This window comes from Nicotiana tabacum, chromosome 13 (genome assembly GCF_000715075.1).
Source record: "Nicotiana tabacum cultivar K326 chromosome 13, ASM71507v2, whole genome shotgun sequence".
NCBI classification, from domain to species: Eukaryota; Viridiplantae; Streptophyta; class Magnoliopsida; order Solanales; family Solanaceae; genus Nicotiana; species Nicotiana tabacum.
The window spans coordinates 92,500,283-92,522,255 of NC_134092.1; the positions used below are offsets into that span (position 1 = coordinate 92,500,283).

The 21,973-nt window shown below is 35.9% G+C and overlaps 1 protein-coding gene across 6 annotated transcripts; it reads left to right on the forward strand.

Moving 5' to 3' along the window:
- The first annotated feature begins 330 nt into the window (after nt 1–330).
- LOC107794431 (vacuolar protein sorting-associated protein 53 A) lies at nt 331–20,334 on the forward strand. Of its 6 annotated transcripts, none has more exons than XM_075228153.1 (25): nt 334–593; nt 3,209–3,303; nt 4,513–4,569; nt 4,726–4,876; nt 8,412–8,482; nt 9,285–9,409; nt 10,353–10,513; nt 10,616–10,757; nt 11,225–11,288; nt 14,581–14,766; nt 14,870–14,911; nt 15,546–15,650; nt 15,732–15,791; nt 16,036–16,113; nt 16,605–16,712; nt 16,800–16,865; nt 17,168–17,245; nt 17,324–17,457; nt 17,539–17,632; nt 17,772–17,849; nt 18,069–18,131; nt 18,649–18,717; nt 18,805–18,900; nt 19,475–19,809; nt 20,172–20,334. In XM_075228153.1, exons 1-24 carry the CDS (start codon nt 536–538, stop codon nt 19,775–19,777), a joined length of 2,484 nt encoding a protein of 827 aa, XP_075084254.1. In that variant the 5' UTR covers nt 334–535; the 3' UTR covers nt 19,778–19,809; nt 20,172–20,334. The 6 variants fall into 6 exon arrangements, with proteins under 6 accessions (XP_075084255.1, XP_075084254.1, XP_075084256.1 ...); XM_075228156.1 differs by lacking the exon at nt 20,172–20,334 and adding an exon at nt 1,788–1,866 and having other exon boundaries at nt 356–593; nt 19,475–20,074; XM_075228157.1 differs by lacking the exon at nt 20,172–20,334 and adding an exon at nt 1,799–1,866 and having other exon boundaries at nt 356–593; nt 19,475–20,074.
- Nucleotides 20,335–21,973: the final 1,639 nt, after the last annotated feature.

Here is a 21,973-nt window from a genome sequence, read left to right on the forward strand (position 1 = left end):
CCAAAGATTCATTCATATTCTCAACCTTTGATTATTTTGCCATAAATATGAGTTATTATTTTGCTGCCCGACTATTTTTAGGATCCAATGACACCGGCGAGAATGGTACAAAAAAAATGAATTTATAATTAGGAGATTTGAGAAATAATTAATTTTTTTATGTAATATTTTTTAATTAATATCCAATAATTATTTATATTTATCGAGAAAATTTAAAATTTAAGATTATTTACATATAATCTAAATAACTCAAATATATTGCTAATACTAATAGAGGTAGAAACTAGTAATTTGCAAGTATATTTACCGGTCAGTTGCCTCCAAATAAAAGAAATAGAAAAAAATAAAAAAGACCGAAGTAGGAAAAAAGAAAAAAAGAAGAAATGGGTAGAGACTCCGGTTCAGTGTTTTGGATCTTGCTCTTTCATGGAAGCTAGAAGATGATGGTATACTCTGTTGTGTTTATAGAATAGTCCCACTCACTCCTCAATCATTCTCTCTTGTGATCTCTCCTCCGGAGTGAGTAATCATAATCATGGCGACATCCGATAAGCAGAACACGTTGGATTACATCAACCAGATGTTTCCCACTGGTAACCTTTTACTTTTTAAAAATCTCAAGCTTAATTTACTATACAGATTTATTGAATTAGGGTTTTAGGCCAATGCTGCTGATGTTCTGAATGTTCCCTATCTGAATCTGACGTAGTTAATTTCTGAATTTAGACTTCTACGAAAAAACTGAATTTACAGCGTTTTGGTTGAGATTTCGGTTTGAACTGTAGGAAATTTAATTTTTTCCCAATTTCAGGTTAATTATATCAGATTTATATCTATAAAGTCTCACTTTAGATTGTCCTCACTATCAAATGGTGGCATATGTATTAATTTTTTGAAGTGTTTGATTTGTAGCTGGGACATATAGCATTGCTGGCACTATTGACTGATTGAGCATGAGCAACTATATTTTATTTTATTTTACTTTTTGGAGTTATATGTCACGCTAACTTGGTATCTCGTTGAACAGTATAGATTTGCACTAACAATCTATACAATATTGGGTAGCCTTTTTAAACCAGATTTTAAATTGAAACCAAATGGAGGGCCTAACTCTCAAAAAAATTCACATCAACCAAAAAAATCCAACAAGAGACGATCAACTTTAATATTATTGAGTTAGTTACATTGATGAATATAGAGAAATGATGTGCCTAGAAAGTCCATAGTAGAGTAATTGCAAATGCTTTTCTTGTCTTATGTGAAAAGGACGGAAGAAATTCACCCTCCGTTAGATCAATGGATACTAGAGTCTTGGAAGGAACCATAAGTTATAAGTTCCACAAGTGTCAAGGTGATGGCTCAGATACTTTAGAAGATTTGAAAGGAACTTTCTCTAAGAATTTGAAATGGACTGTAAACCAAAGCTACTTCCAATAAAAGTAAGTCTTTATTTTTCACTGGAAGCAGGTCGGTGGAATTTCAAAAAAGATTCTGAATTCAGCTGAAAGCCCATGAAGAACCCGTGTTTTCATATTAAAAGAACCAAACCAAACTTACTACACTTCAGTTTAGTTTGCTTATTCATAAATCCAAAAATTGAATCTGAAATAGCACAAGAGCGAACCAGAAAACCACATGCACATCCCTACTCTTCAAGGTTTAAGGGAGAACCACTTTAGAGTTTAGAGGACAGATCACATTTGAAGATGCAATTTCTTATTAGAAGTTGGACTATAGTAATGTTTCCCTTTTATTCAATCAATTAAAACAATAATACTATCTGCCAGAGATGTGACAGGTTGACAAGAGTGACTACATGACGAGATGACTTTTACAAGCTTGTTTGTATAGGAACAGAGAGAAAAGGTGACCATTTGTAGTACTGTTCCTGCCACATTACATTAGATTTACTTAGTTTACTTTTCCTTCTCTTTTTCAAACTCGCGTTAATAATTTATAGATAGTATGATGATAAGGATCTTTGTTTTATTGATCAAACATCAATTTATAGCCTTTTCTGTTTCACATTTGTCTTTGATCCATTTCACCAGTTATATTTTTTGCTGCTGAAATCATTTCTCTTTGCTCCCTTCTTTTCCTTTTTCTTTGGGATAACTGCAGTAAATCCATTCATAAAATTGCGTGACAAAAGAGGTGTAATAAGTAGACGTTAGAGACAAGCATTGGGGGATTCATAAAGTCGACCATTTATTTGTACCAATTGATGGTGTGAAAGTAAAAGTAGAAGTAGTTTTCTCAAGATTAGGTTGAAAGTCTCATTTCCTTGCCTTGAGTTTAGTTGGACTTTGAAGGAATATTGAGGCATTAGATATGCATTGAATGTTCAGTACAGGGTTGTGTCGCGTGAAGATTAGTCTTTGCTCATTTAAGGACGGATTAAAATTTTTTCTCTGGAGTTTGTAGTTGTTCTTTCGTATGATATATACAACAACAACAACATACCCAGTATAATCCCACATAGTGGCAAAGTTAAATGACAAAGTTAAATGGATAATGGACTTTTCCTTTTAGGTGGTAGTTCTTTGAGGATATTCACTAAAAGGGTAAAAGGATAGAGGGAGTTTGAAGTTGATCTAGGTGGTAGTTCTTTGAGGATATTCACTAAAAGGGTTAAAGTATAGAGGTAGTTTGAAGTTGATCTTAAGAGTGTCTTTGACATTTTGCAAATGAATCACTAATACAGTTCCTTCTGGCGAGCTATCCATAATTGCAATGTGACAATATTTGTTTCTAATATAATTGATGCCGGAAATGTATGAGAGCGTTATATGGTTATTTCCGGAAGGAACTAGTATCTGTGGATAGTGGAGAAGAAGGTGAGTTTTGGGCATTGACCACCGGAATCCTGTTGCAATGGCAAAAAATTTGGTTTACAGTCCACATCTACTCTCGACCAGTAATAGTTAACCTGTAAAATGGCAATATAACTGCATAAGGTTTATGTTCCTCTAATGGAAACAAAAAATGTCTGAAATGTAAGAATTAAAAGCTTACTGGTGATCCACTAAGGCTTAAAGTTTCAAAATATTTGAGAGCTAGGTGTAGTTTTTGAACAACTACTCAATGACATATGTCTCAAATATAATTTAAGACTTGATATCATTATCCTGGCTAAGCTTAAGCATGCTTATCTTAGTCAAATTTGTCGGTTTCTCCAAAAATTAGTTGACACATGAATGATGTGCAGAAGCATCTCTATCTGGCGTTGAGCCCCTTATGCAGAAGATACATAGTGAAATTCGTCGTGTTGATGCTGAAATACTGACTGCTGTTCGGCAACAGGTGAATTTCTTGTCACTTATATATCTTTCTCTATCCTTTGCCTTGCTTGTCTTTGGGTACAAATATTAACATATGATTACATCATTTTATATGAATGCTGATTATAACCTTTAGTCTGCAAAAGCTGATGCCTCAAGTAGAAAGCTCATTGTAAACAGACACCAAAATCCCATCAGTAGTTTCATTGTTCTTTTACTTAATTAATTGACAAAATCTTGACTATTCTTAAAATTTAGAAGAACTACTCTCTGATGTTACACCATGTAAAATTAAAAGATAAAAGGTTTCATTGTCATATTGGAACAAGCTATGAATCAATCAACTATGCCTCAATTCCAAACTACCTGATGTGGGGAGTATAATCTTTTATATCCATTCTACTCTACTCATGTCCAATTCATTCCGTATTATGATAAGTGATAATGTTAAAAAGGTGATAAGTTATTTTGAACATCCATCATATGTGGTTCCATTTTTGTTTCTGATCATGGTTGACAATTATCAAGTGAAAAATTGAAGCTATTTGATTAACATTCAAACATTTTCATGAATGACGAAAGCTAGATGAATTTGTAACAACTGTCAGATAAACTGTATAAACAGTTTGCATTTATTTGAGGTCCTTATATGCAATTTGTGGTTATCTGATTGCCCACTGTTGCTAACAATGTGGCCCTAGTGACAAGGCTAAGACAGAAAAGACTTTTAGATCATGTATTCAGTTCTTTGTAATTCACCTTTTTTTTCATAAGTATAGAAAATTATAAGAAAAGAAGATTGCCGCTGAATATTTTTGGACAATCTGTTGTTTAGATTCACTACCTTTTGTATACCGCTTTTATATAGGGTGTTTTTCCCACACATCAATGAAAGTATTACTTCATCAAAAGAAAACTTTCTTGGACAATCTGTACCAGAATGCAGGTTGGACAGTAAATTCTATACCTCTGAGATTGTGTTAAAAGTACTTTAATGTTTTCACCACATCGTATGATGCTTTTATTTCTTTTTAGTTATTTTTCTTTTATTTGGTCAATTTGAAGGTATGAGAGAAAGAGAGATAGGAGAGATGGGAAACTTAGAATGTTAAATTCAGCTAGATCACCTAATTAATAAATTGCTATCAATATTTCTGCTGATCAATGAAGCTTCATGATATTTGCTTTCTGATTTATGTATTCATTATATTTTGTCCTTTCATTTTTTCAGAGTAATTCTGGAACCAAAGCCAGAGAAGATCTTGCTGCAGCTACGAGTGCTGTGCAGGTCTTTTCTTTAGACTTTCTCTCGTCTCTGTTGTATGGCAGAAACTTTAACTGTGTGAAGAATAAAATCTACTGGCTCTAGATATAGTAAAATCATCTTATATTACTATTTGTATTTTGGTGGTTTCTTATTCACTATTTGACTTTTTTAAACCAGGAACTCATGAATAAGATTCGAGAAATTAAAACCAAAGCAGAGCAAAGTGAAACAATGGTTCAAGAAATATGTCGCGATATTAAAAAATTGGATTTTGCAAAGAAGCACATAACAACCACGATTACTGCCCTTCACCGCCTTACCATGCTAGGTTAGTGTCATCTTTCATTGTGAAGGTTCTTCTTTTGCATTTTCTTTTGGCTTTGCACTTGTAAAAAGACTGCTGGCAAATCATTTCCTTCTCCATGCTTGAAAAGTATATTGTTGAAGCAACAAGTAAATCTTTTATTATTTCAGATACTATATGCACTTTGTTATCTGTGGAAAGCGGTGTCTGAATTTTATTATTTTATTATGTATAGAATAGGAATCTTCTGTCTGCACAAGCTTTTCTTCAGATGCTACGCTTGTTTGGGTAAAAAAATATTTTGAATTTTGAGCATGTGGTTTGTTACCTTTTAAGCAAGGTAGATGTTATGGGATAATGAATTGGTGTGGAGAGACTTCCATTTAGAGACTTAAGCGTTCATTTTTTCGATGAGTGTGTAAAATCAAATCTTGTCCATATTTTTTCAGGAATTAGGGGAGACCCTTTGAGTGTAAGTGAAATGTTCTGCACCTCCTTTAATCTCTATATCCTTTTAAGTGCTCAAGACTTTGCTAGATGGCTGGATCACAACTTATTCTCATAGAGAGAAAGTAAAGATGGCTCATTCGTGTTATTGTGCAACGAGAAAATACTTTGACTTTCGTTTATGGATGTTTTGGGTTGAAAGAGAGGAATAGAGAGGGATGGACTCTAAAAAAAGAAAAGAGAGGAGAAAAGTGATAGTCGAAGTTGTTGGCCATGGGGGCCTAGAGGAGTCGGGGGGCGCGAGTAGTATATGGACCACGACTGCGAACTGCATTAGAGAAGTTGCTAGAGTGGTGTTAGGGGTCACGAAAGGATATTCGGGGGGCCACAAAAGGGACTGGTGGTGGAATGGGGAAGTCCAAGGAAAAATGGATGCCAAAAAAACGGCATATCTGAAGCTAGTAGAAAGCACGAACGAGGAGGAGAAGAGAACTTATAGGGAGTGTTATAAGAAGGCTAAAGGAGAGGCGAAATTAGCAGTCCCGACGGCTAAGACTGCAACATTTGAACGGATGTATGAGGATCTTGCGGGGAAAGGTGGGGACAGGAACCTGTACATGTTAGCCAAGATTAGAGAGAGAAAGGCTTGGGACCTGGACACAATGAGGTGCATCAAAGATGAAAATGGCAAGGTATTGGTAAAAGAGGCGTGTATTAGGCATAGGTGGCAGATGTACTTCCATTAACTCTTGAACGAGGAAGGAGACAGGAACATCGTCCTCGATGAGTTGGAGAACTAGAGAGTCAGAGTGATTTTGGGTTTTATAGGCGTATTAAGGTTGTGGAGGTTGAGGAGGCAATGCTTAAGATGGATAGAGGTAAGGCGACTGGGCCTGACGAGATACCGGTAGAATTTGGAAGAGCGCGGGTCTGACAGGCTTGGAGTGGCTTACTGGTTTGTTTAATGTTATTTTCAGGATGAAGAAGATGCCAAAAGATTGACGGCGTAGTTTGATGATTCCGTTGTACAAAAACAAAGGTGATATCCATAATTGCAACAACTATAAGGGTATCAAGCTGCCGAGTCACATTATAAAAGTTTGGGAGAGGGTGGTGGAGAGGAAGGTGAGGAGAAGTGTGTCTATTTTCAAGAATCAGTTCGGATTTATGCCGTGGCGGTCAACTACCGAAGCCATAATACACCTTGTGGGGAGATTGGTGGAGCAGTATCGGAAGGGGAAAAAAGACTTGCATATGGTGTTCATTGACCTAGAGAAAGCCTATGACAAAGTCCCGAGGGAGATCCTATAGAGATGTTTAGAGGTTAGCAGTGTTTCAGTAGCATGCATTTGGGTGATTAAGGATATGTACGAGGGAGCTAAGGCTCAGGTGAGGACTTTGGGGGGTGACTCAGAACAATTCCCTGTGGAGATGGGGTTATATCAGGGTTCTGATCTTAGATCATTTTTGTTTGCCCTGGCGTTGGAAGTGCTGATGCGACGCATACAAGGAGAGGTTCCATGGTGTATGCTATTTGCTGATGACATAGTACTGATTGATGAAACGCGAATGGGGTTAATGCAAGGTTGGAGGTTTGGAGACAGACGCTGGAGTCTAAAGGTTTCAAGTTGAGTGGGTCGAAAACAGAATACTTGGAGTGCAAGTTCAGTGATGGGATGCCTGAAGTAGCAGGGGAAGTAAAGATTGATTGACAAGTCATCCCCAAAAGGGATAGTTTCAAATATCTTGGGTCTGTAATCCAAGGCAACAAAGAGATTGACTAGGATGTTACTCACCGCATTGGAGCGGGGTGGATGAAATGGAGGCTCTCTTGTGGGGTTCTGTGCGATAAGAATGTGCCACAAAGACTTAAAGGCAAGTTCTATAGAGTGGCGGTTAGACCGACTATGTTGTATGGGGCGGAGTGCTGGCCTGTCAAGAAGTCCCATGTCTAGAAGATGAAGTTAGATGAAATGAGGATGTTGAGATGGATGTGCGGGCACACCGGGAAAGACAAAATTAGGAACGAAGTTATTAGGGACAAGGTGGGATTACACTGTTTTTTTTTATTGTTGTAGTATTGTTTTTGGAGTGATTATGAAAAAGAAAAACAAAGGAATATGCGTAGTTTGACTTTTTGCACCCTTAGGGGTCGTGTGGTTGGGAACAAGTCATCCCGGGATTATAATGACGGTATTATAATACAAGAATCAAATAATGACAGGATTATTTAGTGAATATATACTTTTATTGGTAGATGTTTGGTTCATTGAACTAAAAATGGGATATACGGGGTATAATATAAAACATGTATTTGGTTTTACACTATATAAACTTGGATAAATTTTTATTTTCAATTTTAACCTTGGCTTTCTTAATAGACTTTGGAAGAAAGCTTTGAAGAAGCCAAATGTATGATTTTGTTGTTTTATCCCGGGATTAGTAATCCTGGGATCGTTACCACAGAATGTGAATGTGTGTTATAAAGTAATACCACAATTTTGGTGTAACTAATCCCAAGATTGCTTATACCTGAAGCAAAAATTCAACCATATGTAGGATAAAATTATCAGAACAAATTGTTTGGTTATTTTATCCCACATGCCATATGACATAACAATCTTATTCCATTTGGAACACTACTCGAAGCGGCTCATCTAGCACTTTGGTACATTTGAATCACCTTGGTATGATTTTAAAGGCTATTTACTTTGGTTAAATGATTGATTAAAAAATTAAAGTTCGTAGAGGTAAGGTTTGTAGGTGTATATAGATAAGCGGAATGAATGGAAACTTTAAAGACTGTTTTCCCATAGTTCGTTTGCACAAAGATCTTTATCTATGTTCTGTGACATCACGTTCCCCAGCATCAGATACTTTACTAGCCGTGGAAAGACAAAGAAATTCAAGTGTATGTGTTATTAAAGAGCATGATCTAACACAAATTTCCTCACAAAAGCAGATCATGGATAATGAGAAAAGGAAAATAAATTTCTGTTTTTATTAATCATAGACGTTATGTAATTTGACTTATCAACAAAGAGCATCTATGCATGCCTTCTTTAGTCCAATAGATACATCATCTCAACACATTTCATTTGTCCTATGACAGTTTCTGCGGTAGAGCAACTTCAAGTAATGGCATCAAAACGTCACTATAAAGAGGCAGCTGCACAGCTTGAGGTATTTGTCTGTTGCTCGTCGTAACCTTTTCACTAACCTTCACCAATTACCATCGCTGCCAATATGCTACTATAACTGTTGCTTGTTGGAACAACTACACATGTTCTGCACTAGCTTTAGTCATACTTGAAACTTCTATTATTGAAAGATTATGCTGCTTGCTAAACCAGAGGAGCTGGATCCTATAAGAAAAGTGTTGTGTTGACCCATTGTTCTTACAGTACTGTGGTGTATAAAAGGAGGTTTTTGTTTCATTTTATTATTTCAGCTCACAAATTTAACGTTTATGTGGTCAATGTTAGTGTATGATTATAGGCTTCACTCGTCTTAACGCTTCATCTGGATGCTGGTGATTTAAAATTATACGTTTCTACACAAACGTTATTTTTGCACTGTAATGAGTTGGAGCTCTAGTTTAATCGCCACTAAAAATCCTTACAATTGTATGGTAAACTTTTCTTGAGAATACTCCTATATTTGACTTATCTCAAAAATGCACTTGTTCTTTTGAGCGCCCCCCCTTCCCACCTTTTTTCTTTTCCCCTCTTTGTGAGGTGAATTTAAGTTGTGTGCAATAGGTTAGCTTGAATACTGATATATTAGCAAACGTTCATTATCTTTCTTAGATACAGCTTATCTCTTTGTAATTTGTGTTTGCTGAAACAACTGTATGAAGATGTACATATCACTAAATGCCTTTCAGCAACTAACAAACACACACTTCTCGTGCTAATCTTCTAATGCCGTCTTTCTCCCCAAATAGTATGGATATGCTTCTAATTCCTATCTTGTGATGTTTCAGGCTGTAAACCAGCTATGTAGTCATTTTGAAGCCTATAGGGATATTCCTAAAATTACAGAACTTAGAGAAAAGTTTAAGAGCATCAAACAAGTCCTCAAGTCACATGTATTCTCTGATTTCTCCAGGTGTGTACTCGAAACTCTTGTAATGTTACTCTTGAACGTGATTGGCAAATACTTCTTAGAAAAGAAAATATGGCACTTTATTAGATTGGCTTTAATGAACTTGTCTTCTTATCCGCCTTGGTAGTTCATATGTACCTTTGTCAATTCAAGAATCAACATTCTGTGCATGTGTACTTCTCTTAAAAGTTGTAGTGGTAGGTTCTTCTGGATAAGAGCTCTCACATATTAAAGGAAAGACAGAAGAAAGATTTTTCTTTCTCCTCCAGAAAGTTACTGTAGTTGTAGTTACCTAACTAACTTTCCATATCTAGTTAAACTTGTTCATCTGGCTTATCTGTGGTTATCTATTGTGCGTAGAACTCATGGAATTTTCTGTTGTCAGATTCTGGTGGTATGACACTCATAGGAAATACCCCAGTTATTCTTTTAATCTGTCTCTTTGAGTTAAACTAAAGTTTCTGTTATTCTTTTATCCAAATTAAAGTAATCAAAACTTGTAAAATGCTCCCAACCTCTTAATTTTGTTCTTGTTTTTCAAGTACTGTTGAATGATCACTCACATCCAGTCTTGCCAAGTTTGTGAAGCACCTAGTATAAGAAGACGGTGACTAAAGTTTCTGGCATTCTTTTCTCCAAATTAAAGTAATCAGAGCTCATTAAAATTTCTAAATTCTTGTTCTTAAATATTGTAGCATGACCACTCGCATTCCAGCCTCACCAGTTTGTGAAGCACCTTGTAAAAGAAATGCTTCTGCTTAAGTATTGGTAAGGGGATATTAATCACAAAAGATACTTGTAATTAGAAAAAAATAATGACAAAAGATACAGTTTTATTCTGATATTTTTCAAGAAATGAATAAAGTGAAAGTTTCAGTTGGGATTTTTTGCATGTCTTTGTTCCTTCTTGTTTCCATGGTCTTTTAACTTCCTTTCATCATTACAGCTTAGGCACAGGGAAGGAGACAGAAGAAAGTAATCTACTGCAGCAGTTATCAGATGCATGCTTAGTTGTTGATGCTCTCGAACCTTCTGTTAGAGAAGAATTGGTGAAAAGTTTTTGTAATAGAGAGCTTACCTCGTACCAGCAGATTTTTGAAGGAGCAGGCTTGTCCAACTTACTTTATCTTTTGTTATTGCCGAGTTTGATTGATCTATAATATGTTGGATGTCTGTGGTTCTTATAGCCTATCGCGTTTGCAACTGCAGAACTAGCTAAGTTGGACAAGACTGAAAGAAGATATGCTTGGATCAAGCGTCGTCTAAGAACAAATGAGGAGATTTGGAAAATTTTCCCTCGTTCATGGCATGTCGATTATTTGCTTTGTATCCAGTTCTGCAAGTTGACAAGGTCGGATATTTTATTATCTTTTCACCTTATCTTTTTCTTTTCTTTGCCTCTCGGAGAAAGCATGAATAATATGATGAATCTAAGCAGTTGTGAGAAACCATGTTGAAATGAATTCTCCTGTGTGATTCCTTGCCAGCATCTTATATACCTTAAAAGCTCACATGTTCCTGGAATTGTTTTTCTCAAATTACATTGCTTCGTTAACCTTGCAAAGGACTTTTCCATGGTATCATCATGGTTATTACTAGCAAAAACGCAGTCTCTTGTCATTGATTCCAACAGCACACTAACTTTCCCTATTCAAACTGATAATGCCCTTTTATCATTAGTAGAATAACATTTAACCACAATAACTTTTTTGTAAAGATTTTTATTTGCATACTCTTCCTTAATAAGGTGTTATCTGCTTTGCTTTCCTCCTACTGTCTCAACCTCTCTTTTATCTCACTCTCTTATTTGTATTCTAGGTCTCAACTTGTGGAAATCCTTGTTAGTATGAAAGAAAAGCCAGATGTTGCGACCTTGTTGATGGTAAGTTTCTCTCAATTGTGGGCTTAAGTCGTTTTGAACTTCTCTCTTTTCATGCTACGTGCATGAATTCAAACTGTGGCCTTCTAGCAAAATCTAACTTGTTTCTAAAGTTGTGTATGAAAAATTTAGAATCTTACTTTTAATATTTGATCAGATTTAATTGTTTCCCTGGAAATCCTAGTCCCGATGAAAATATCATCTGACACTAATTCTACTTCCTCAATCATTGCTGCTGTTTAACACTGCTAGCAGTCGTTTTTCCATCAGCTGAATTGTAAATTTTGATGTTCATCTTCTCAACTTTGATGTTTTCAGTCAAGTAACCTGCCAATACAAGTAGAGTGAAATCCATTTGTTTTGTCAGCATTATTGTTAGCTAAATTGCTCTGGCATGGCAGTTTAGGTGCTGCACCCGTGTCGACACGACACTAGTATGGGTGTCGGTATGGGATCCGTACCGGATCTGGTCAAATAATTTTGGGTACTTTGACTATGACGGAAGGAAAAATTCGAGACGAGATACAATTTGATTCCCGAAATCAAAACCAAAACTAGGGTAAATTTGAAGAAAATAGCATACCTTATCTAAGAAAGAGTGACAAGAGTGGGTTGCTCTAGTGGTAAGCACCTTCCACTTCCAACCAAGAGGTTGTGAGTTCGAGTCACCCCAAGAGCAAGGTGGGGAGTTCTTGGAGGGAGGGAGCCGGGGGTCTATCGGAAACAGCCTCTCTACCCTAGGGTAGGGGTAAGGTCTGCGTACACTACCATCCCCAAACCCCACTGTAGGGGTAAGGTCTCCGACCTCTAGATTTGCACCTGTATCGGACACCTGCATTCGGGTCCGAGCAACTTAGGTAGAAAGAATGAAGTGAACATATAGGAAGATATGGTTACTAGGGGTAATCAAGAGAAAGGGCGAGGGTGGATACACTTCCCAAAGGATAAATTTAACACTACCAAAGTATTTCATTCATATCTGCTCTAAAGATTTTAGAAGCATAGGTAATGATTTAGAGACCTAAAATGACTTTTTGTCTACAAGACGTGGTACCCTGTTTTTATAGCATGACATTGATCAAATGATTCTAAGGCTATAAAATATCACGTTAAAGGAATTAAAGGCGCAGCAAGATCACAGACACTTCAACAGATGGGTTAGAGTTTACTGGAACTACTCGATATGACAAAAGTAAACACTACTTGCTGCTCCTAACATAATTAAAGAGATGAAACTGACTTTAAAAGCTACTGAAGGCACTCATGTTAGACCAAAAGGTTACTTGCTTTTTCTGGCTGGATCACGTCTGGTATAGGTTTCCGATCAGAATTTATGTACATTCAGCTGGCTAGCACTTAGCCTTTGCTCTATCGCACTTCCCCAAAGTTTCTTTGTATGCTATAAGTTTAATATCCTTAATAAAAAGGGGAATTTTCAATATATACAGCCAACACAGCACTTCGCACTCACGTAGCCACACTTTTCAGTTTACACCCGCATAGCCAATTTGCAACAGTATTTGTACACCTTTATACATTATTACAATTTGTACAGTACTTATACACCTGTAAAAAACAAGAGAAATTAACTTAAATAGCCGCTCGCTCAAAAAAAAAGTCAGCAAATGTATAAATTATTGATTATTCATAATTAGTGTATAATATATGTATATTGGTCAGTTGTTACCTTCTCAAAAAAATAAAAAATATATATGTTTATTGGCTAGGGGCTGTAAATATATTTGGCCGAGCGGTCAAATGTATTAAAAGCCCTAAAAACAATGTAAACCTTTTATAATAGTGTATAAAAGTGTATAACATGTCGGTAGTTGTAGAGACGAACATTTTTTTTGCAATTTTCAGCTGTAATTCTTGTTCAAAACCAGTCCAAATCTCCAACAAATGACTTCAAATTTTGTAGACAACCTTCTTAGACTATTTCCAACAAGTTTAAACAACACACTCGAAATTTATCACAAAAATCAGAAAAATTCAAACCCACTTCTTCAAGCTTGTACAATAATGATGGGTTACCTTTTTAGTCGAATTTTTACCACCCAAATCTTATAAAATCAATACCCTAACCACAATTTGAGCTCCAAACACAACAAATTATCAAGTTTGTCAACTAACAATCAAGAGATGGCTGGGTTGAAGAAGAGAAATAGGGAAAGTGACCTAGCTTTCAAATTATATAAAATATGGGCTAATCCGGGTAAGGCTGAAAAACATGGTTCATTTTTGTTATAAGCTTGGGCCAGGTGACTGAGAGCGTAAAATTCTCAATTAAAAAATGATCCATAAGTTCAATACCATGATATTGCACTCAACTTTAGAGATCTCCTTTGATCTTGTTTATTGATAGCTAGGTACTTTTTCCCGTCATTAGGCATCTTTCCTTAATATAACATTGGTAGCTTGGTTAGCCAATCTACTCCAAGGCACTTATGCAGAGCACTATTTAGACCACATGCTTTTCTAACCCTTATATTTTTTTCCTTTTTTTTATACTTCACTTTAGCAGACCTAATTCTACAAATGTAACTAATGTTTCTCATTGTCATGGATAAAGATCTGTTTAGTTATCTTCGTAAAATGTACTGAGCAATTCAGCAAGTTACTTCCATCTTTCTTTTTTGATCTTATTATCTCACGTCAATACTTGTTGGGGATTTTCGTTAATATTCTTAGCTTGGTTAAAGTCTTTACCCTTCTTTTGGCTAGGTCGTGCTAGTTTATACATTTCTGTCTCCACTTCCCACATCTCTAGCTGTTGATACAGGTTGTTTAAAGCATTATGTCTGGCTTTTCTAATCTCCATTGTAGCTTCTTAGCTCTCTTGTATTCTTGAAATCCTTCTTTGATATATATTTGATGCTAGAGAAAATACGAGCTTTTGGCTAAATGGACTACTTTTTGCTACCACGCGCTACCGAGCCTTCAGAAAACTAGAAAACGGTAATTCATAATAAAACTGTCCATATGTACTTTATTCCTTAAGCCCTACCAAATCTGCGCTTATCCACCGATCAATCAACACATTCGGTATTCACAAAATAGAAGCATAAACACGCCAAGACCTGTTTCTCTTTCCCTTTTGGAAAGTTCTCTTTTCCTCCATTTTTGGCAGCAGACATATAATACGGATCACTCATCAGAGGAAATTAACTTTGGATTGGAAGGTGGAAAAGCAATTTCACTGTTTTATCTTTTACATATTATTTACACATCAACATTTGTCTTTATGTTGCTTTTCACTTGTATTGTTTGAAAAATCTTGTGGGTGCACTTCTAGGCTCTGCAGCGTACTTTGGAATTTGAAGAGGAGTTAGCAGAGAAATTTGGTGGTGGGACCCGCAGTAAAGATGCTGTAGATGACAGTGAAGAAACAGAAAGGAGCGGAAACAAGAGCCAGACAGTTTCAGACATTCGGAAAAAGTATGAGAAAAAGCTTGCTGCTCATGATGGTAGTCAACATGACGTATGTGTCTGAGTTTCTTTCTTTTAGTTGTAGCATCATGGCAAGTTGGATATGATAATGCTAACTTGTACAGACGCTTATACTGCCTTGTGTGTCTTGTCAGGAACAAGATGGACAAAAAGATCCATCGGTGCCGGGAGCTGGGGTATGTATTTTCTCTGGGTTCTTGACAACATTGGTTGTTGGTGTTACAAATGGTTTACTGTTGATCACCCATGTAGTCGTACAATACTAGGATTTTGTTAGACTCAGATGCATGATTGTCTCCATCTCTATCTTCTGTCACATTCCTTCTGACTTATGAGAGGGATGAACTACTTGGACCATTACAGTAAAGTTTTGATATGCTGATGGGGCATCCTTCCTTTCATTAATTGTCCTATTTGCGTTCTGCACAAGATTTTTGATAATTTTCCTGAACACATTCGTTTAGTCAGAATTTGATAATTTAATAGTCTTAACCTGCTATAAGAGATGCTGATTTCATAAATTGCGTCAATTCAGAGATGGGAAAATCCATTTCAGTAAATTTTACTGCACAAAAGCTGTGATGAAAGGGGAAGGCAGACATGCTTTCATAGTGCATGCAGAGATCTCTAGTATTACATTTATTTGGACATATTATATGGAACACAAATTGGTGCTCTGCGAGCATGCGCACTTAATAGTCTTTCCGAAGTTTTCTTATTCTGCTTTCTAGACATTAAACATCACCCTTCCAGTTTTGTTTTTCTACGGATTTCAAGCAGGTGAATGATATTATGTTTTTTACATCGCAGTTCAATTTCCGAGGGATCATTTCATCGTGCTTTGAACCTCACTTGTCAGTTTATGTAGAGCTGGAAGAGAAGACTCTTATGGACAGTTTGGAGAAAGAAATACTGGTATAAGTGTCAATAGCAATAACAGTTACTTTTCCTTAAATAGATCTGTCCTACTAATTAATATTTGTTTCTCATACTTAGGAAGAGACATGGGAAATTGAGGAGGGAAGTCAGACTAATATTTTATCTAGCAGCATTAAGGTAAAGTATTCAGTGTTTGCTGTAGTGCCGCATCAGGTGCACATTAATTCAAACAGTTTTTGGGATTACTTTGTTATTTAGTTGAGCTTCTATGTCATCAAATGCTGCATCATCTATGGAGCAAATATATTACAGAAATGTTGCATAATCTATAGAGAAGATATGATTGCGGAGATGGTACATTAGACAATTTTTGGGTCACCTGTTCTGCTTGCACTAACTTGTTTCTTTTTGTTTTCTTAAGGTCTTTGTAATCATCAGGAGGAGCTTGAAGCGATGCAGTGCTTTGACGAAAAACCAGACATTGTTTAATCTCTTTAAGGTGCTTTTAAAATAATATGCTTGCTGTGTGCCTCTTGGCCTAGTATAGGTTCTTCTGTTGTGAAAGTTCATTAAGAAAAGTTTATAATAATTTAAGAGCTGACTAGAACCTCTCTATAATTATTGTGATCTCCCATGTTCCCTCTTATAGGCTAACAAAAAGGGAAGGAAAAAGAGAATTGAGGAAAAGAAGAGTGAGGGTAGTTTATCTTTTTGAGGAGGAGAGTTTAATCCATTTTGACATACAAATGAAATGTCAGATGATCACGTTTGGCATGGATTCACCTCGGTAACAAAGGGTTAGGACCCTAGCCTTTCTAAACTTGAAATGACACCTTATGTCATTCATTAGCATAAATTTACAATACCTCTAGAATATATTCATTGATGTAATGTCCCAAAACTGGTACGAGTGAAGAGGCTTTACACTTCCAGATTAGTGACTAGGCCAAGGGTCTACATTAGCTAATACCCTTGATCTCTTTGTAATAGGCATTTCAAAAAGTTCTTAAAGCTTATGCTACCAAGCTTTTCTCTAGATTGCCAAAGGGTGGTACAGGAATTGTTGCAGCTGCCACAGGTATTGAAGGACAGATAAAGGTATATTCTGAATTCTCATTTGGAGGCTTAGTTATCGTTTTCTACTACTAAATTCTCCACTTACTTCTTATGAAACATTGTTTCCAGACATCGGACAAGGATGAAAGGGTGATCTGCTACATAGTAAATACTGCAGAGTATTGTCACAAAACGGTCAGTTTTCTCCTTGTACTGGTAATTTAGGAATTTTATTTAATAACACATCCAGTTATGCGTCTTATCACTTATGCATGCTCAATCAGAATTCCATTAATCAATGACCAGAAAAGGTCCAGAACTAGATGACCTTCCTTGAAGCATTTTTTTGAGTTCGTTAGGGTTAATGAAATTATAATTTACAAGCTAAGGTGATGAGGAACAGTCATCATAGAAATTAACAGAGAAATTCCTAATACTCTTTTCTTTTCTGTTGTCTCTTCAAACTCATGCCAAACTCCATTTTATCATGTTACCAGTGTGGTGAATTAGCAGATAATGTCTCAAAGATGATTGATGCTCAATTTGCAGATAGAGTGGATATGTCTGAAGTACAGGTACAAAAATGCTCTACTAGTTTGATTTGTAAATTTTCTTAGATGGTGCCACTGCTTAGTGTTTGAATGCATTTTCAGGATGAATTTTCAGCAGTTATTACAAAATCATTGATTACACTAGTGCACGGAATAGAAACAAAGTTTGACTCTGAGATGGCTGCAATGACTCGTGTTCCATGGAGTACTCTCGAAAGTGTTGGTGATCAGTCCGAGTACGTTAATTACCTCCTCCATTTCCACCTTCTGACTAAAACATTTCTTATGATTTGTTGAAGCTTGTAAATTTCCTGCAGGTACGTCAATGGCATAAATTCGATCCTTACCAGTAGCATTCCTGTGCTCGGAAGCCTTCTCTCTCCCATTTACTTCCAATTCTTTTTGGATAAGGTAAAAATTGTCTTCAATTTCAAGCAATTTTTTTAAAAAAAAATTCTAAGGCTTACCTGTGTAAATACCTTGATCTCTGCATCATTTCGCTAAAAAAAAAAAAAAAAAAAAAAAGCCTCACATTTTCATCATTATGCAGCTTGCGTCGTCTCTCAGTCCACGGTTCTTTCACAATATATTCAAATGCAAACAGATATCAGAGACTGGAGCACAGCAAGTACTGATAATCTTGACTTACTATCACTTCAATATAAAGTTTTACTCATCAGCAAAAATCTTGACTGTGGGGTGAGCCAAGCTGGCTCTTTTACTACTAGAGCAGTTTGAGCTCACTAGCGCACGCCTTAATAATTTTTGCAATGTCAGCGCCTTGTAGCTTATCAAATGGTGATCATCTTAATGTAATTTTAATTTAACTGGCACGGCATTATTGCAGATGCTTTTGGATACGCAAGCAGTAAAGACTATTTTGCTGGAAATTCCTTCTCTTGGAAAACAAGTAAGCTTGCCAGCATTTCTGAAGTGTGGATCCTTCTATTGATTTTTTTCCTTTTTTCTTTTTCTGTTTAATTATATTTTAAACTGACATTTTTTCCCCAGCTCTGTCATTCTCTATAAATTTCCATTTCTTTACTTTAGGGCAAGCAAGTAATTGCACTTCATTCCTGAAGTAATAATGTAATATGTAGTTTTGATGAAATAAAGTGGCTGATAGCTGAAACTGTCCATATGATTGGTCGTAGAAAGCCGAATAAGCAAAGCTGACCATTGCTTGTTTGAAACATTCAGTCTCCTGATGAATTTGAGACGACACTGTTACAGAAAAAACAGTTATAATATCTCTCAATCCTCGCAGGAAGTCTTTTCCATTGTCACTAATATTTTGCGCACTGAGTTCGTCTTGTTGAAGTTATTGCTCCACTAAAAACATTGCTAAATCTCTGAATGCCCTTGGTACAAAACTTAAAACAACAACATTGGCTTAAACTTTTTGTGAACCTCTCTATTTTGAACAGACAGCAGGAGCTGCTAGCTATTCTAAATTTGTTAGTCGTGAGATGAGCAAAGCAGAAGCATTATTGAAGGTCAGTGATTGATGAGCTGTGTTAGTCTCAAAAATGATCTTGTATATTGAAGGTCCGGATAGTATATTGAATTTGGTTTGCTTTTAGGTCATACTATCTCCAATAGATTCTGTGGCAGATACATACTGTGCACTGCTGCCAGAGGGAACACTTGCAGAGTTTCAGCGGCTTTTGGAGCTTAAGGTTTCACTCTTCATTTTATTCTCCAGCGTTTTCTCAATCTAAAATGTTTTATTTCTGAGGTTGCTATAAGATATTAGCAATTTGGTGGAACTCTTTATTTTCCATTTAGAGCATGGGACTGGGATTAAATTTCTAAATTAGATGATCACGTTAGGCTGTTACCTTCAGCTCTTAGTGCTCTATATAACTCTAACTATCGAGTACAAAATGACGATTTTGGTGCCTAACATGCTAGACGAATATGCCCTAGACATGGCTTTGCTTGGTCATACTCTATTTGCTTTTAACTTTGACAGAGTGCTCTTCAAGATTATTTAAGAGATTATAACCCAAAATTAGTGTCAATGATACGGAGACTCTAATCTTCAGTTCACTTCAGTATGAAGGCTATAAGTTGCAGCAAGAAGCTCTGACAAGTCAATCAATTTACTTTAGAAAGCTTTATAGTGATCTTGAATTTTCATTCATATCCTGGGGCACGAGAGCTATTGTGCTAGCTGCTCACTTTTTGTTGGTCGATTCTCATGCTTTTCTCATTTGTACACAATATCTTGAATGCACTTTGTGATTGCAGGGCCTGAAAAAAGCTGATCAGCAGAGCATACTGGATGACTTCAACAAACGTGGGTCAGGTATCTCTCAGTCGACCATTATGGCCCCTTCAGTTGTACCATCTGCTCCAAACACCTCAATAGCACCGGCCATAACTAACGTAGCATCATCACCTGGGGCCATCACTTCAAGAGAAGATGTGCTGACCAGAGCAGCTGCACTTGGAAGAGGTGCAGCTACTACTGGCTTTAAGAGATTCCTCGCTTTAACAGAAGCTGCAAAAGATCGCAAGGATGGACCATTCAGGAAGCTATTCAATGGATAAGTACCAATTTCTGAGCTCATCATTCTTGGCAGGTCTTTTCCTTTATTACTTTTCCCATTATTGTAATATCAACTGTTGTTCATTAATTTTTTTTCCAGGAATAGCAAATGCTATTGTACATTTTTGCGGTGTAGATTGTAAATTAGAGTTTTATCAAAATTATGAAAATGATTTCAGAGCTGTTTCCACTTTTAGTGCAAAAAAATTCCAAAATGTACCGCCTGGAATACTGTTTTCTTCGAGTAAAATCATCTTCCCTAACCAACCAGGCACATTTCGGAAAATTCATTTACAAGACAATCTTAATTGTTTCACTTTGTAATTAGGTCTATTGGCTACAAGAAAGGTATTTTATTCATTCCCACTCATGAGTGATAGTGATTTTTGTGGACAGCATTGTGAAGTCTTCCATGGATCAGATGCTTCTGTCTTGGTACAAACTGTTTTCTAACAATTGTCGCTCATCTTTTAGCACCGCGGAATGGAATCTGATGGTGTATGCTCATGAGGAGGAGTAACACTTTGTTCATGTGAAGGAGAATTACCCTTTTTTTTTTTCTTTTTTTCATTTTGATTTTTCGATCTTGCCTGATCTATGGCCTATGCGGTAGGGGTGCTTATCACGCGGATAATTACGCTTAACGGTTCGGCTTAACGATTATCGGATTATAAATGTAGTAATCCGCTAATCATCCAATAAGATAACTGGCGGATTGGTATCGGATTAACAATTATTGGGCGGTTATCGGGCGGCTTATCATTTAAACCAAATAGAAATTTTTTGAACAATCATTCAATCAATACCAAGCAGTTTCAAATCAATACTAAATTTTTAATACCATCTAAGATCTAAGCAAACGGTATTTTTTTTTAATTGAAGAGTCTTCAAGACTAATACTGTTATACACGTATTAATCAAATTTTTAATATCATCAAGACTACTCATGCAGACATACACGTATTAATCATTGAGATTTCGATTTTTTGACTTCTCAGTTCAAGAGAGACGAAACTGACTATTTCCCTGCCTCCGGTGGCTGCAAACAATTGAGAATTAGAAAATAGAAATTAGGGATTTAGCCATTTAGGGTTTCAATAGTACTTTATATATATAGGGGGTAAAAGTGTAAATATAAAAATTCTTAACGGGTTAACGGTTTACCCGATAAGAAAATTGAGTAATCCGTTTCCAAACCGTTAAGCCGTTAATTATAAAATCTTAATTTGTTCACCATCTATTACCCCGATAATCCGATATCAATAAGTTATCGGTTCGGTTAATGATTTGGGTTCGATTTTGAACAGAGCTAATATGGGGTCGTTAATTGCTATTCTGAAAGTCCAGATCTAGCTGACTCAAATTTTCTATAGCTTCAGCTTTGATGGTCCACAGGACCACAGCAAATTGTGCTCTCCAGTCTTAATCGTACAGTCTACCTATTAGTTTCTTCTTATAAATGATGACGGTAATAAATATGACAGACATTCTACAGCGCTAGAGTGCCTTAAAATGTTAACAAGTTTCGAAAAATTATAGCTATAACTCGGGGCATGTTTAGAACACGAGTTTAATAATTTTTGTTCAAACTCTGTATTTGTATTAAGAAATTTATTAAATATTTTTAAGTATTTGACTGTAAATTCGTTTATTAAGTATATTACCTTGAGATTATAACATAAGTATATAATCTTTAAATTCTGAATCCGCTTTTAATAACATATACAATAAGGTCAATTTAAACATTACAAAACAAAAAGTAAGAAAATTAAAGGCTAAAGATATGATGTTGTGTATTAAAACTTACTTCCTAATATATCGGGATCACAGTTTACAATTGAAGCTTAGTGGTAACATACGATTCCTAACTACAGTTAAATAATAATTCAACTAGCCTCTTTCAATTACTAAAAATAATTAATGAAATATAGGATCTGGAACCAAAATATTGTTGTTTTGAACTCAAAGCACAAAAATAAATTAAAAAACGAATTGATGATCAATTTATATATAACACATTTCTTTAATGCTCTATACCTTAACGACACATTTGTCCGTTAAGGTATAGCGCATGGGTTACATGTGCGATATTTAAATTTTAAATTGGCGGGCAAAAAATAAATAAATAAATATATATATATATATATATATATAGCGCATATGCAGGATGCGCTATATCAGAAGTTGAAAAGACAGGT